At 40.5% G+C, this 18095-nt stretch overlaps 1 protein-coding gene across 3 annotated transcripts in view; it reads left to right on the top strand.

Moving 5' to 3' along the window:
* phkb (phosphorylase kinase, beta) overlaps positions 1-18095 on the top strand; it is a 111136-nt gene that overhangs the window by 39100 nt on the left and 53941 nt on the right. For all 3 annotated transcript variants that reach the window (XM_028013888.1, XM_028013885.1, XM_028013884.1), the window contains 3 exons: positions 3060-3123; positions 7999-8094; positions 13197-13394. In XM_028013888.1, the coding sequence (XP_027869689.1) occupies positions 3060-3123; positions 7999-8094; positions 13197-13394 (358 nt within the window). The remainder of the gene's footprint in view (positions 1-3059; positions 3124-7998; positions 8095-13196; positions 13395-18095) is intronic.

Here is an 18095-nt window from a genome sequence, read left to right on the forward strand (position 1 = left end):
CAAAGTTGTAAAAGTGACCTCCTGCAGCTTTAAGAATTGCGAGAAACCCTAACGCAGATCTTTATCTCCCTTTATGGCTATTTGTTGTAATGGGCAACAAAGCAACAATCAGAAATAGGCAAGTAATCTCCATCAAGAAAAACTGCACAGTAAAGAGTTCAACAATCCGAACGCTGGTCGTTAAGCCCACGTCTTAACGACCAGCTACTGCAGCTCTGTTCTGACCCGCTGCAGGGAGCTTTTGTTACCTGCTTCTAACTAACTTATCATCCAAGGTCGAGCTGGCCTCCCTCTCCTCTATCAGCGCCTTGATAAAGGTCCTCAATTTCTGCCATGGCTTATCTCCTGGAAGCATGTTTTTCCTTCTTCTTTCCCTCTGACAATCCAACACTATTGGCAGCAGCTTGCCAAGATATCCTGCGGGGAGAGATAACTAATCCAATGTGTCTTGTGCTTCTTGTTGCTACGCTTTTGATTTTCACAATTAGCGAGCGGGTTTCTACATGTAGCTGTGTAAGAGCAATTCATGTGCTGTGTGTAAATGGTAAACAACGAGGCTGACTTGTTTTAAAGCAGTTTTATGCAAACTAGATCTGCGTAAGTGAGAAGTCCTTTTCGCTCTGCTTGTGGGTTAAATAGAGATGAACTAGAAAGCCTGTTTGCATTGGGGAGAGGATTTATTTGTACATAACAAATGACTAACTTTTGCCTCTGGAGAATATTTTATCGTCTCGTCCGATCTATTGAATAGATTTAAGATTGAAGATAAATTTGACTGAAAGAAGCATATCTAATCCCACCAGCATTGTTTCAGGTTTTAATGAGTCAGATGTAATCTGACGCAGACTGTTCAGCATCTCCCTGTTCCTTCAGTGCCATAAGAAAATAACTGTCAGGGCATTGCCTTTGTGTGAATATGAAAGTGAAGCATTCACAATATGATTAGCAGATAAGCCAGGCTGCCACTCATGGCTCTCACAGTGCCATGTGTACAGCACTAAGAGAATTGGCATACATTTTTTTAGATGGTCAGTTGATCATTAAGTATTAGAAATCAACAAGGACATTAACATATCCCACCTAAACCCAACAGAACGCTGTAAATTCCACACCATTGATCCCAATGCACAAGCTCTACTCAGGATGAGAATGTGTCGAGATTCCCTTCATTTCCTCACCTTTAGACCAACATTACACATTCTTCAATATGTAAGGCGAGATGACGAGTTTGACCTCTAGCTTTAGTATTTGTATAAATATTTATTCTGTAATGTATTGAGAAATTATATTTCAAGTTTGAAAATATGAAAATGATTATAGAGTGTGAATTTGCTTCTCTAGTGTACAATCTGTAGTTCTTCATTGTGCCAAATGCTTGTATTACTGGCAGACCAAAGCTTTTCTTGGCTTTGTTATGCACATGTAAACTGTTTCTAAAGGCACTTTCTAATTTCTTTTCACTTTTCGATTAAACCTTGATCCTACTTTCATCTGTGTTTTCGCACCGCAAACAGGTATAGCGGCTATGATATGAGAACTGTTTTTTGAGGTGTTTGAAGACGTCGTGACTGGCTTTATTTCTTTAAACGTGAAGCGTTTCCCCATTTTTGAGCCGATTATATTTGTGTTGCTCTGTGAACGTGACGGCTCAGCTTTCATCTTGCATTCTGAAAGCTGCAGCAGGCGGCTCTGTTCCCCGGTAAAGCTTCCACCAACTTGTAATAAGCCAAGAAAGTTCTTGCTGGGAAAGTTGGTGGCTTCCCCTTCCCAAAATTAAGCATGTTGAGTTTTTTTTTTTAACAAACTTTGAATAGATGAGCTTGTGTCAGCGTTTCGGTTCGCTGGAAGCAGAATTCAAAAGGACTTGAGATTTTGTTTTGCTGTAATAAAACAATGTGGAGGTAATCTGAGCAGAAGGAGATATTTTTCCGTGGTGGTGTTAAATCAACTCCAGTTTTTTGCGTTGTAAGTCCGGTTTGTTTTGGGAGGTGTGAATGTGTAATCGCACTCTGGTACGGATCAAAAACACAAATTACGGTCCACCTGAACACCGGGTTTTCGGTTCGGTTGAGGGGAAACTCTGGCGCGGCTCGAATTCCCTTCTGAATGCCGAGCGGACCAGAGACGGCGCCAAAAGCAGGAACTGGAAGATACAGCAAGGAATTCTGGGTGAACTCAACCAAAACAAACGCGCATCTGTCACTTGCAAGAGAAATCCTACGACCGCTAAAGTCTGACGCCACTTCAATTTTATTCACATTTTGTGAAGGAGGAAGATGTGCTCAGTGTCTTCTTCAGAGGTTTTTTGTGTTGCTTCCTTCAACGGTTGTTGTTGCAGCGCCACCACAGACGATGGGGTGAACAGGTTGCTCCGAGGTATTTGATTTGTTTCACACAGTGCAGTGAAAATGCAATTTTGATTCCCAATCAAACCATGTCTGCCGGACTATCATGTGTGAAAACACGCTATGATGGTTTACACAGCAAGGATGGTCACTTTCAAATGGTCCTGAAAAACAATTTGAAGAGGATTTTTAAACTTTCTTTGTTTAAAGAAAGTTTTGACTTTGCATTTAACCCACCTGTAATGTTTTACTTCCACTGTTTGGTTGAAGCGTCTGCAGCGACATCAGAAGTCGTCTTCGCTTTTCCTCCAGATCTCCCGTCTAATTTTCTTTCTGGTGCCCGTCTCCACTGGGTAGAAATGGAGACGCAGCAGCGAAATGGCTTTGCTTTTTATCTGCATTGCAATCACGGCCGTCAGTCACTGTGAAATCCACTCCAATATTCTTTATTTATGATTTTTAGGGTTTTTTCCTGAAGAGAGGCATTATTTACACCAGACTGCAGCCTCAAGAGCCTTCAGCTTTATTAAGGCCTGCCAGATCTGTATGATCACGATTTGAATTGGGCAGAGTCTTATGAAAGCTGATGGGATAATTCACAGACAGAAACAACATTACAGTATCAAACACTGTAATATGAAGGTTATTGTTTCAGCTAATAACCTTCATTGTGGTCATAATGTGGTTAATATTTGGTGTTTCTTCTCATTCCAGCTCCGTGGGTCTCGCTAAAGCTGCTCTGGAGGCCATCAATGGATTCAACCTGTTTGGGAATCAGGTATTTGAATTTCAAACTCATTGCTCATATTTTTTTCCTGACTGAGTAAAAATGAAACGCACTACTTCTGAATTCGAGACGGGGCTCTGTCTGAACGGCCGGGTCTGTTTCAGCAGATACTTTATGTTTGCACACACTGTGATCGATGGTCGCAGTTGATCCCGGTTTGGTCTCTCCCGCCCGCTCTTTTGCTAAATCCATTATTGCACTTTTTTTTTTCTTGCTTTGTAAGGCAGAAAAACAGAGTCATTCATTAGACCTGTCAATGGATTAGAAGTAAAGATAGTTTTTTTCCTCTCGTTCTTGTCAACAGTTGGACGGTACCCAGGATTAGCTTATCTGGCCATTAAATCCCTCAGTAGTTTAGAGGGTTCCTAAGATCGTTATGCGTCGCTGTAGGTTTTACTGCAGAAGCTCCTGTTTGGTTTTTTTGAACTGCTGCGAAAAAGAGAACGTTTTTGGACCGATCCGTCAGCCAGGAAGCAGAATCGGTCAATTTTGCCTTGATTGGCTCTGATCGACGACTGACGGGTCAATGGCTGCTAAATGCCTGTCAGAAAAAGAACCATCTATGTAGACAATATGTGAAAAAGTAGAAAGACGGAAGAAAACAGAGATACAGAAAATACAAAAATAGTTCAACTAATATCATGAGAAGGATTATTATTATACAAAATTATTAGAAAAATAATAATAAAGATAACAAAGGTATGTGGAATGTACTAAAAGGTGTAATTGGGGAAAACCGATACAATACCAAGTGTATAGATTTTTTTAGGTGGAAATGATGAGTTCTATGAATTCTCTGTGAATTTGGGGCCAGTTAAAATAAAATAAACTTTACAACACAAACTATATCAGCTCAAGTCCAGACTTGGTTATAAACAGGTGTGATGCAGGTGTGGAGCTGAGCTATGACGTGTTTTACTAGCAGTTAATGTAAACTGAATTGTGTCAAATAAGTAAACAATACGTTCTTGTAGTTCTAAACTATTGTTATACATTATTAAAAAGAGGTAGTAAGAATAAGTTTTCTACCTTTCCCTATTGGTTTTAGGGCACTTTGTTTTGTTTTCTTGTTTTGCATTTTTAATTGTTTGAAATAAAATAAATGAATCAATCAATCAACACAGTAACACTTTATTTGAAGGGGTGTGCATAAGACTGGCATAATATTGTCATAAACACAAAAGAGTCTTTATGAATGTTTGACTTGTCATGAAGTGTCATTCAGCAAATAGTGTATTAAAAATGCTATTATTTACCAAATAATGTAAAGTTGGCAATTTTAATAGACTTTAAGTGCAACTTTTAGTACGACTTCAGAATAAAAGTGTCATTATTTACTCCAGTGGTTCCCAAAGTGTGGGGCGCGCCCCCTTGGGGTGGCACAGTGCCATTGCAGGGGGTCGCAGGAAGCGGTATGGATGAATGGGGAAAAAAAACCAAACTGTTACACAAAAGTGTTTCACTGTAAAGATGGTTTGTAGTTTGTTTTGTTGCAACCTGAAGTGTGAAATAAACTTCAGTGGAGTTTGAAAACAAAATGTGTGTGTAGGTTTATGTCTGGTTGAACGATGTGTGTGCCCAGTTGATTTTTTTTTTTTCCTTTTTGGGGGGGATTTTATTGTAATCCATAGAGGGACCCAGAAAATAGTTGGGAACCACTGATTTACTGAATGACAACAGTCATAAACATTCATAAAGACTCCTTCATGTTCATGATAGTTGTTATGTTTATGACAGTGTCATGTCAGTCTAATGCACACCCCGTCAAATAGAGTGTTACCATCAATACTATATAAAATTGGTTAAATGTATTGAAATCAAGAAGTCACATCATTTATTGCTTTCAACAGACAGTGCATGCTTTACTGAACTGCGTCTTGAGTTTGTAAAAAAACCTTTAAATGTCAGACGTTTGCTTTAGTGTGTAGCTGTTGGTAATGTTGGACTTAACTCCATATGTCCAGAGTTCTGCTCCTATCAAAGAGCCTCCAGCGTTTGGTTGGAGTTACATTCTTTAAAATAAAGAAGAAAAAAACAAGATTTAAACAGACTTGGAATTGGCAGGTTGCACCTTACAAGGAACCAGAAAGCGGGCAAAGTCTGATCAGCAACTTTCTACTCAAAATGGGTTCTGTTTTCAAGCTGAGCTTGTTGAATGGATTTACTGACGTGTCAGCTTTATGATCCATGCTGCGCAGAGCATCTGTAGCTGTGTGAGTGCGTGTTGCATCAAGTCTGCTACTCCTATGTGGGAATGCTTGTGCACCAGCTTTCCTCTTTCTTATTAATGACCCTTATCATTCTTGATTTCCCAGCTGACTCTCAGACGTCCAAAACCAAACCAAGCTCCCCCAGCGCCTCAAAGCGGAACATTTATTATAAACCACGCTCTGCTATCGCACTTATCGCCGACTCCAGACCGTGTGCTTTTCTGTCACATTTAGCCTTTATGCCGGCTCAATGGACACTCTGCTTACAGGTCCAGGGAGTTTATAGTTTTCCTCCACTGACCGCCCCCGCCTCCGACCAGTTGCAGGGATGCAGCTTTTCTGCTCCAGACAAACTGAACTGGAAAGATAAAACTAACATCATCAGCTTTGAAGGCACATTTACGGCTCCTTGAATCCATGTAAACACCCCTTCTTATTATTTTTCTTCCATATCAGCAGTGCCAGCATGTTTTATATTAGATTATCCATTAAGATCTTTGAAATAGTGAATATTTCTTATTATATTTACTGTTTACCTCCATTTTCTGTGTGGCTTTTTGCAGTTTTTCTATTGACATTACACAACATTTTCTGTTACAAAATAGATAAACAATTTTGTCCAAGATTTACAAAAACTGATCCAAATTATAATAGTTTATATTATTGACAATTACAAGCATTTATCTGTTTAATTAGAAGCTTTAGAAGGTGTATCATAAGCCTGGCGGGCCACCAGGCTTAGCACTGCTTACTTATTTAAGTTTTTCTTAAATGTTTGCTTTTTTTTAAGGCTTTTTAGTTGATATTCAGATATGAATCTTCCAATCTTCCAATAACACATAATTATCAAGTGATATTTTCATATTTCCTGTCAACCTTAAACATTTTTTAACTGCTGGATGAATGACTGCTGCGCGTCCAACCACCAGGTTTTCTGGGGGAAACCTTGCTTTGTAAACAATTACTATGATTAACCACCATTTTATCATATTTGATGCAATAAGCCAAGTTTTTTCAATTCCAATTAATTTTGATTAATCAGTTAATCAGTCGTATTACACTTTATACTGTTCCTACTTTTACAGCCATGTTGGGGAAAAACTGTTGGTATTTAATGTATTTCACAGATCAGGGTTTCTGTTCATTTTGTTCTGCGGTCAGAAGTGTTCAACCTCATTACAGCCTCTGCATTTTAGTGGAAAGGAGATTTTTAGATCTCATGTTTTGTTTTTTTAATGCCTCAACCTTTGCTCTGAAAGTTACGGAAACAAAAGACTCCAAGTAAAAACTTTTCGGAAGCTGGCACAGTGACAAAAACACATGTTGTTTTCTTATTTGCATATAAATGTGAACAAAAGCTTTTTTGAATGTGCCATTTATCAACCACATGTTATGTTTATCCTGCAGACGTACGCCGATTGAGTTTTTTTCTCATATAACAATCTGACATATTGTTACTCTGAAAAACAAGCAGACAATCTAATACAGCCCTCATGTGTCTTTTGTCCCTGCATTTTCTGTTTGCTTTGATTCACTAGCTTGTTTTTCTTTTTTTTTGCATTTCCCATTCTTTCCTTAGTTTCCAGTGAGATTCGGCTTAAATAGCCTTTTATATTTCACCAACTGCAGTCACAGAAAATAAAAACAAGAAAAAAATGGAAGTTAGTTCCATAAAACTGACTGAAAGAGTAGATTGATTTCTTAAAAAATATAATATTAGAACCTTGTATAACACTAAACATTCATGAAAAAGAGGCACAGTTGATGGAAGTGCTTGCTGGTTCACATCTCTGCTGCCTTTCTAGTCCCAGTCATAGATATTAACCTGCCCTTTCAGGTCTGAATGTGTTCATTGATATTTCTACAGATGTATATAATTCTGTTCTGCTTAAAGCCGGTTTTAGTTTTCCAGTGGAATGGTGCTCAGCTGCCTCCGTTTCTGTCCAGCAGCGCTCGGCACTCTGCAGATTGCGAAAGGAAAGATTGCTGATTTGACTAAAAGCCCCGACCTGTTTGGGGGAAGAAAAACAGATTCTAGCAATATTCATACATTATGCATAAGACTTGCATTAAAAACTGCTTAGCAGGTTGCAGGGGTGACTCGGTTGCTTTTATGCGAGCACAGCTGATGAAGCGGATTGGAGCCGGAAAGGTTTGATCACTTAAAAAAAAACAAAAATGAAACAACAACCTGAACAGCTTTACTCTCCTCTTCTCCTCCTCCGTTTCCTAAAGATATTTAAGTGCAGCGGATGAACAGACGACGTTGTGGCTGTTGCACTTCATCTCCCTGTGAGGATTTTTGAAGTGATAAAATAACTATCAGTCCTGCGCTGTTCAAACACTCCCACGTTCAACTTCAAACAAGTATGCAAGCCAGAAATATCCGATCGGCTTTGCAGGGAAAACGGCGTGTTTTTGATGTGTGGAGGCACAAGGTGAGAAGTTAAGGGCTTTAAAGCCAAGTGGTTTTATTTATTTATTTATTTTTTTTCCCTTTCTTTTCTCAGATAAAGGATGGATGACTTGCCAAGTGCGAATGTTTGTGGGGGTGGGCATTCAGACTGGAAATCTATTAGCTGCCACTTTACCTGTGAAGCATGAACAGTTCCTAAGTAACTGTGCTGTTTTTTGTTTTTTCTTGCCCCCGCTGCAGGGCTGCTCCTGGTCTGTGATATTTGTGGATCTGGACGCCCACAACAGGAACCGACAGACCCTGTCCTCCCTGCTGCCCAGAGAGTCTCGCTCACATGTGAGTCAGTCCACGAGCCCCTCAGTCTCCAATCACAGCCGAGAACACCGACCCCAGCAGAGGAGCTGAGTACGACTCAGACCTTCACTTGTGTCACACAATTTGATGGATATGAGGATTATATCTCCCATCACAGTTTTATGCTTCCTGGATCAGCCCTTCTCTCAGGTTTTACGGAGCATGTATGTAGAGGGTAATGTTTGTACTGTTGACAAAAACATCTGTTAACTGCTTTATATTTACATGAACAAATCCAGCGGCCTGCTTTCTTCCTCCAGTTCATCTCTCACCATGTCGTTTCCAACCAGCTCCAATTAACAAACAAGTTTCACCACTTCTTCTTATGCTTTTCACAAAATGCAAACAATCATGAACTGCTTCAGGCAACTCGCCTCATTATTAATATTATAACTGCTACGCAGAGCATAGGCAGACACTTGGCTTGCGACTAGCTGGTAGCGAGCTAAACAGACAAAGTAGACTCTGTGCTGACGACTCCAGAAACATCCTGCTGAATGATAATTAATTTAGCATTAGCAGCAGGAAGACTGAGTGCTGACTACAGCAGGGTTCTTTTAGGATTTAACTCGACCTTCTTTTTTTCCCTCCTTCTGCAGGTGGTGGAAACAGAGAAACACCAGTGTGTGTTTGCAAGGGGAAAAAAACATGAAAAGTCAGTCCACTGATGCAGAAAGAAAAGTTACACCAAACAGATTTTTTTGGTGCATTGCTGAATAGCTTTTCCATTAATATTGAAGATGATATATTTAGATAAATATACATTTTTACACCACGTCTGCTGCCGTGCTAATGCCCGATTCTCCCCCGGTGTCAGTCTTATCAGGGTAAAACAGAATGGCTGTGCATGTAGTGTTGGGGCGAATTTAAACTTTAAGTTTTATCGCAATATTCTTTGATTGCTATTGTGATAAAAGGGACATTACATTAAATTTTTTTTACTTGGAAAAACATACCAATTTGTCAATTCATTTTGTAGGACACCAGTCACATGATGTGTGATTTGTATCACTAATCTGCATATTAATTACATGCAATGATGTTTTCAAATGTATTCAATTTTGATGCTCTCATTGATCAGTTTTCTTGAGAAAATAATCAAGCTAACACTCCCGATAATACGGACAGTTTTGGGGGTTTAAGCATAATTAATTGGAACTTATAGTGGCAGCAATCAATGAAATTTTTTATTATTGTCACAATAAATGATAATACGATAAATGCCCAACCCTACTTTCATGTAACAGTTTTAGCAACATTGTGGAGTGATTCTCTGTGAAAAGCCAGATCTACATTTGCTCATTTTAAGACAGCCGTCCCACCGTTTGCGCCTACCAGGAGTTTTGTTCTTATTCTCTCCCGAACTGTAGCCTGCCACACACACGCGCACACACACACGTCAAAGGCTAATCGCACACATCAGATGGACCCACACCCCCGTGTCAATTCTAAATTTCAATTTAGAGCCGCGTTTCTCCCTTGTAGTCGATCATTACGCCAACTGTGCTGCTGATTGTTCGGCGTTCAGAAAGATTTGGCGAAAGTGAGAGGTGGCCTCACGGCAAATGTGGGGGGGAAAAATGAAACGGAATCAGGAAAAGAAAGGAGGCGTAAAATTGTTTCCTCTTTTTTTCACTCCACCTCTTGCAGACACTTCAGTGATCACATCTGCATGCAGGCACGTGCAGGGGGGAGGGGCTTGAGCACCTGCCCTTTTTTATACTTGATGCTCCTAGTGCCCTTTTTGAGTTTTTTTATTTTTATTTTTTTGAATTTTTTATTTTTAATCTGTATGTCAGAAGGCCTGTTTGTGCCCCTCAGCAATAATATTTAGCTAAATATAATAATTTATTAAAAATAAACTAGTCTGGCTGCCCTCAGTCTAATAATGACTCTCAGAGCCTCCATGTTGTTCAGACTCCGGGTCCATGGTGAGGAGGAGGAGGATCTGCCTTCTAACTATCAAATTATGGGCAAGAATATTTTTTCATACACTGGTTTGTGAATAAAAACGTTAGAAAAACTGTTTCTATTTATATTTTCATAATTGTCTTCGCAATAGCGGGACAAAACCCGCCTCGCCCATAAACTCAGTTTCGGCTGCAGAGAAACTTCTAACTTCATCATTCTGCTAAAAGCCCGGTTCACTACAGGCAGCTTGAGTCGGTCCCACCGACAGATAGAAAGAATATCTGTCTTTATATCAGACATCCTGGTATAAGACACGGTACCGACTGTCACCGCGAGTCGCAACGCAGCTCAAAGCCCCGATACCACCTGGTACCACCTGATACCACCTGGTACCAGCTGATACCTGGTGGTACCACCTGGTACCACCTGCTCTCTGTAAGCTCTGCTTCTTCTTAACGTTTCTACCAGGCGGGTTAAAGCCGCTGCTGACGGGATCTGGGCTGGAGGTTCTGGTCTGGAGATAGAAGTTACTGCAGAACCTCAAGTGTTAAAGGAAGATTCGGCCCAATTAGAGTCACAAAATAAACATCAGAGAAAATATTGTAGCAATAATTAGAACCGCAGCAAAAAGCCAAACATGCCACAATGAAATGAATCAAAATGTCTCCAAAGCATCGGCGGACTGACAGGGGCCACCGGGGGATTCCAGGTAGATTCCAGGTAGATTCCAGGTGGATTCCAGGTGGATTCCAGAGATGCGCATCGCAGCAGCTATTCCTCCAGGGCCGGCCCAAGGTAATATGGGGCCTTAGACAGAACCCCCCTCCCTCCGTCCTACTAAGAACCTCAGCATCACTAACATGTTTAAATATCGATCAGGTGAATCTGTGAGAGGGAGACCAGGTTTATTGGCCCGGTTTAAAATCAATCACTGATTATTGGTTATTTGCTGTGATGTATTTGTGAACAAATCCAATTCAAACACAAAGATTACACCATATTGTAGCCATGGTAACACAACAATCAAACTATCAAGATGATTCTTTAAACTTTTACAAAGTAAACGTCCTAATTAAATCCTAAATGTACTATTTATTTTTCTCAGCTGAATGCATTAAATAAAATGTAATAACATTGTTATTCTCTATAAATGATGCTACAGGTTTAAAGGTCTACAGGTCTGTGTTACAATTAAACCATTTTTAGGGGCCCCTGAATATCTGGAGGCCCCTGAATATCTGGAGGCCCCTGAGTGTCTGGAGGCCCCTGAATGTCTGGAGGCCCCTGAATGTCTGGAGGCCCCTGAATGTCTGGAGGCCCCTGAATGTCTGGAGGCCCCTGAGTGTCTGGAGGCCCCTGAATGGCCCCTACCAGCAGCTACTGAATTTTCTTTCCCTTGATATTCCAGTCTTATAATTCTAGATCTAGAGGTTTAACATCAAACAATTATATAGATTTAACCCCTTTGAGTTTTTGATCTATAAATTAGTCTGCAGCCAAGTTATTCTAGAGGTTAAATAGACATTATTAGGGCTTAATTAGTAAAATGGCAGCAAATTTGCTTATTTCATAACTTCATGACCTTTGACCTTCTCTCCTCTGCTCTGTTTAACAGCTACAGTCTCAGATCAGATCAGCCCTCCAGGACTGTCAGCAGCAGAAACAGAAACTTTATACCTGTTGGGGAAAATATAGATTATATTTGCTTTGCATTTCCCCACATGATGGCAATGATATAGCAGGATCCAATTAGATTCTTGATTAATATGGGTTGTTGTACTGTGTTTTTGTTCTATGTGCCCCTTTTTTAAATTTGAGCCCCTGCCCCTTCATAGGTCTCTGCACGGCCCTGTCAGCATGTGTTTGCGTGTGTGTGAGAGTGTGTGCTGAATGTGTCGGGCAGGAAAGCCACCCGTCAGTATTTGAGGAATCAAATGAGTGTAATTAGAGGATCAAAGGGCCGTTTCAGCCATGTTAGGCTGACATTAAGGGGGGGGAAGTAGTGTAGGGGTGCAGGATAATGTCAACAGTGCAGGATTATGTCAAGATAAAGATACTAATACCATATCGGTGCTGCTTGTTGTGCGTCAAAAGATCCAATTTCAATGTTCGGTCGCCCATACGAGGTTCTGCTCTGCTCTTTGTTGAGCGACTGTAGCCAAGCGGTTTGCCTTGTCAATATGCACACTGGAGTTGTAATGAGATGTCAGATAAAAGGGCCGGGGCTAAATGCTTCTGCCCCAGCCTTTGTTCCTGCAAAGATCAGCGCAAATTGAGAGAGAATCCAATACAAAGGAGCATCAAACAGACATGGAGGGAGACGCGCTCGTTTAGTCGCTTGTTGAATGAACTCACCGCGGCTCTGAGGAAACTTATTGTCCAGGCAGCCGAGTCTATTCATTAAGAAAACGCAGGAGCTTTACTTTTGGAAACCCTTAGTGATGAAGTGAAAATATTTCTGGTTGCTCTATGTGAATTATGTGCTTTTTTTTTTGTTCTGCTCAACACGTCGTCTAGTCATATCGGCTTCTTAATTGCAGTAGCATTGTTTATACCTAATGAGTGGTTCTGTTACAGTTCAGTCAGATACGGTTCCGTTTGGAAGAAAATTATACAAAAATATTTTTAGCCTTGATTAGTGCTGACTTATAATGAGAGCTGAAACATTTAGATAAACTGTATTGAATCAACTATTGAAACAATCAAATAAAATAGTAATAGATTCATGTTAACTGGAGTATATCGACTTATAAAAGACCAGTTGTTGAAACAACATATTCAGAGCAAAAGCCAAAACTTGACAACAAATATTATTTTAATTTTTTTAATGAATATTATTAATATTATTATTATTATTATCTTTTTAATGATCTGATAATCCCACAATAATCAACAGATCAGCTCTATGATGTGTTGATGTTGGGACTAAGCTTTGCTCATTTGGATGTTAAAAGTGTTATTTTTAGCTGCTGATGGATCATTTGCTGCAAATGATCAAGCATTCACTAAAGGAATGTTAGTTATTTTATTACACACACAAAAAAAATGTCTTATTTGAAAAAGGAATTGACAAACTGCAGAATCCAATTAATTGTCAAGATAATAGATGGAGTGATCGATAACTAAAATAATCGCATCCCTACTTATGGTGCTGTGTTTCGTCTCCCTGACAGAACACCGACGCCGCCTTGCTCCCGACCATCAGCTACCCGGCCTTTGCGGTCGATGATGACGCTCTCTACAGCCAAACGCTCGACAAGATCGTCCGGAAGCTCCGAGGCAAATATGGCTTCAAGCGCTTCCTGCGCGACGGCTACCGCACGGCGAACGAAGACAAGAACCGCCGCTACTACAAACCTGCTGAGATGAAGGTGAGTGTTAGGACTCCGGGTGGGATTTCCTATTCATGTTAAATGGTTGTTCAGAGACTTCTGGACTGGTCATCTGAAACCCAGTGGACACATAGACCCTGCATTGTTGTTTTAACTCCTCCCACCATTGGGTTATCGTGGTATAACAGCCGCCTGCAGCTGCTCTGTTTCACCCCCAATTCCTTCTCTGGGAGGGAGTGGTGTTTGAACCGAGAACCTCCGGGTTTATGGCCAACCTATTCTATGGCAGCACCAGACCTGCTGCCATATCCACAATAGTCATCAGTAGCTGCATTTCCATTGCAAATGTTCAGAAAACTTTGTTGATATTTTGTTAATGTCAAAAAAAAACAAAACACAATTTTGCAATTGTTGTGTTCCCATTAAATAAGAAAAGCAATTAAAATCATGTGAATTAGTTTGATAATTCATAAAAAACCCACGGTCCGCCATCATCCTCATGCCACTTCCTGTCGTCTTCTTCGTCTTTTCTGCCAGGAGTAACATCTGGTTTTTGATCACTTGGCTCGCGTGATGCAAAAATGCAATATCAAGTGTGCCGTATGATTTTGATTCAATATAATTCACAACTCTGCGATGCACTATGCCTATCTAACGCAGTCATTTGCATCTATTTCAACTCACAAAAACATTTAAAATAATTTTCTCTCCAAGTTCCTACAGGCATCGAAAGAAAAGTTCAAAATGTCAAAATAAAGGACATCGTAAACTTGATGATATAAATGAAACATTTTGAATCGTATACTGAATCATTTAATTTATATGTATCGATGTATAGATACAACCCTATTTAACAGGTGTGGATTTTACATAGACGGGATAAAAAGACGGTCCCTGTTATGCTGATGTCATGTTTTATGGTAAACCTCTGGCCCACATAGGAGAACTCTCAGGAAACGGTTCTGAAGTTTGGCAGGTTTATTAAAATACAGGAAGCTGCAGTAGATTTCTGGTCCAGGGGGGTTTAACTCCGGGAGCGGAGCAGTAGGATGAATGTCTCAAGGTGAGATTCAGGAAACGATCTTACTGGTTGAATAGGATTGCTTGAATCCAGAGAGAAGTGAGGAGTTGACGGCGGAGGATTCAAGAGCGGACAGGTTGAGTAAATCCTGGAGGATCAGATCCAGGAGGGAACTCGGGCGGTAACCGTAGGAACAGGCACGAGGTCAGAGTTGAGTTGACAACAAGGAGTTAACTCAGAGGGTTAGAGGCACCACACAGGTCGATACGGAGGCGTCGAATCAGAAACCGGCAGCCAGCTGCTCTAAAGCTTCTGCTGGTGGGCTGATTAGGAGCAGGTGTGCTGGAGCATCCGACTCAGCCACGGCCCCTGGTGGAGACCTGCATCTTTACAAGAAACAGAAACACCCCAAACAACACACCCAGCTAGCTCCTTTACCGCACAGGATGAATCATTTGCTATGAAAAACTGAGGCTAAAAGAGACGGTCACTAAGAACACCAGACAGCAAGAATGGATCAATTTCAGTTTTCAATGACTGAAAAATTCTTCTGAAAATCAGTACAAAATGCCTCTGATCTCCATTGAACTTTTGTACACTTTGTTACATTACAAACTTGTGATTCCTGGGATTTTTGTGCAACATCCCAACATTAGATTAGATCAGATTCATCTTCACTGTTGTTGCACATGTACAGGTAGAGAGCAATGAAAATGGAAATTTGGTATCTAACCAGAGGAGCAGCATAAAGAGAGAGAGAGAGAGAACACATATATATAGATAGATACATACTGTATATATGTATCTATATATAGAGATAGATAGATATCTCTCTATCTCTCTCTCTATATATATATACAGTATATATATATATATATATATACTCAACCGCACAGTGATTAACAAAGGAAAAGTCACAGACGATGAAGGCGCTCCCTTGATTTGCCGAAGTGGGCACTCACGAGGCGCCGAGTCTGAACCACTTTGCAATTAGCTGCATTTAATCCTGCAGCTAATGGGATAAAAAGACTCTGAGGCTCTGAATTATCCAACAGTTCTTCAGGCTCCTTCACACCTTCATTCAGACGAGAAAACACACAAAATGTTCCATAAAACATTATGGAACATTTGTTTTCCACACAATCTGCTGTTTCCTCTTCATCTAGAGTAGTAGTGTACCTACTTTTGTATGTACATGACTTGATTTGGGTCAGAAACTTTGTATTTTTTTAGTGAAAGGTCTGGAAATATTACTGCAGAGTGACTTTCTAGTACTAATACTCAACTAGCTGTCCTTCTAGGAGGCGGAGGGGTTGCTATGGATTAGATTTCCCGACCCTGTAGGCATCTACAGTAAGACAATGGTGACATGGGATAGCGGGTTGTGGGAGTGAAGACAGTCTGGAGGGCGAGGGGTCGCAGGTAGACCAGGTGTCCCTGCAGAGGACACCTGGAGGATCGATTGAAGCTGTTGTTGTTGGCGTTTAGAGAGAATTCACGGCGGGGGCGGACGCCTGCGCTTCCTGTCTGCTCACTGAGAGCAGCAGCTGCCTCGGTGACAGACAGTTTTACCAATCAGTCAGGCTGCTCAAGCACAAAACACGAGGGAACTCTGCGTGTTTACAGCCCAAAGGGGCGAAAAACACGGGCCTCATTGAGCGGCTGCTTTGCCCCCACCGCCGCTAACCAGCCTCCCCTGCTTCTGCGCGTTGTTATGCACTTTCCTGTCTATCATCTTTCCCTCATTTCTCCTCCCTCTGTCGCTGCAAAAGCGGTTTGAGGTGCGGCAGATCTGCATAATGGCAGCATGAAGACACAGAGCGTTTAAAGAAGCACGCTCAGACAGAGGTATCCGTGGAGTGGCGGCGACGGCGTCGGCGTGTGTCGGCTCCATTAGGCGTTTGTTTCTGCATTAAGATCTAATCTCTGTTATCTTCCATCGGTGTGGAGAGGATTGACAGAGATAATCAGAACAAATGACGGTTACAAGAAATGTAGACGTGAACACACCTGTCTGCAGACTGTACTAAGTAAATAATCACCACTGTGATTATTGTTTTTGATCTTATTACAGTTGGACATTGGTTTTATTTAATGCAATTTTAGGTGTCATGTTATTACCAGAATCTTTTTTTTGGGGGGGGTTTGTGTTTTGATTTAAACCAAACATGGAAAAAGCTGCATTCAGATTCTCTGCACATCATATCTGGAACAGACTTCCAGAAAACTGCAAAACAGCCGAAACAACGAGTTCCTTTAAATCAAGACAAAAAACCCGAGTGCTTAGAGTTTCCTTTGAACCATGAAAAATGGAACATTGACCAACATGTTTGATGCCTGTTGCTGGTTTTCACAATTGTTGGCTTAATTCTGTTTTTATGATGTAAAGCACTTTGAACTGCCTTGTTGCTGAAATCCATCCATTTTCTTACACCTAGTGGTGCTGGTGCCTCCAGCTAACGTATAAACTTCATTATGTTAAAATATCCCAGACATCCGACTTGCATTCGATCGAACATCTTTCTTCTTGGCTTATTGGAATCCACAGTGGGAGAAAAGTCACATCCATTATCTTGACTGTTTCTGGGAATTTGCAGAAATCATCAGTTGAAGTTTATCGGTGTTACGATAAATCACAAATCTTATTTCTGTATACTTTTTTAAGGCTGTCAACTCCTGTTTAATCATGTTAATTAAAGTGTTGCTGTGAATTAATCATGAATAATTAATTGGACAATGCAAAAAAAATATGATTTAATAAATTAGTTGTACGTTTTTTTTTTATTAGGGCTGTCAATTCATTACAACGATGCTGCACCTTTTTAAAGACCAGAAGATTCGCTTAATAGAAAAACGGCTGAAACAGAAACAGGAAATTCCGTTCAGACTACAGGGCAAAACGTACAGAAGCCTGTGTGTTAATGTTGTGTCCAAAAAATATTAACGGCGTTAAAAGTATGTGAATTAAAACAAGGTTAACGAGTTAATTTTCACAACCCTCATTTTTTTCCTGATAATAATGGATAATACAATAACTGTCCATATCTACTTAACCAATATTTGTTGTTGGTTAACTCAATGGTAATGTCAGCTGTGTCCTTGACCTTCACAATTTTCTTAGCCACCTATTAAAAATTACGACCTTTTTTGTTGTTTTGCACTGATTGCAGAACTATACTAAACGCTATGTGTGTTAGTCAGATCTAACCAATGTTAGACCAATGTTTAAACCAATGTTTCCTAGTGTTTTTACCACATTGTGCACATTGAAAGTGAAACTGTTCTGCTGCTGCAGGCTCCTATTTGAGTTCTTTGGTCCTCCAAAAACTGCCTGATCATTCAGAAGGGCAGACCGGATGAATGTAGAGGAGTATGAATACTTTTCTGATATATTATCGGTAAATATTGGTTATCGGCCACAACAGAAATGTTAACACCAGATATCGGCAAAAATCTTCACCTCTAGTTCTATCAGTTTGACTTGTTTTCATCCAGGTGTTGGAATGCATGTGCTGTCATGATTATCTCCTGGACGGATTTTCAATAAACGTGTGTGATGTTGTGTCATAACTGTGATGTATCATAACTTTGGGCCTGCCTGCAGCAGAACGCCTGCTTGACTAGTCGTAGAGTCGTGGTTTATGCTATAAAGGCTCGTTCCACCGCCACATGCTCTCCCTCCAGGCTTTGTTGCATTAAGATGGCAGCAAATCAGTGCG

The sequence above is a fragment of the Xiphophorus couchianus genome, chromosome 4, assembly GCF_001444195.1.
Source record: "Xiphophorus couchianus chromosome 4, X_couchianus-1.0, whole genome shotgun sequence".
Taxonomy (NCBI): domain Eukaryota; kingdom Metazoa; phylum Chordata; class Actinopteri; order Cyprinodontiformes; family Poeciliidae; genus Xiphophorus; species Xiphophorus couchianus.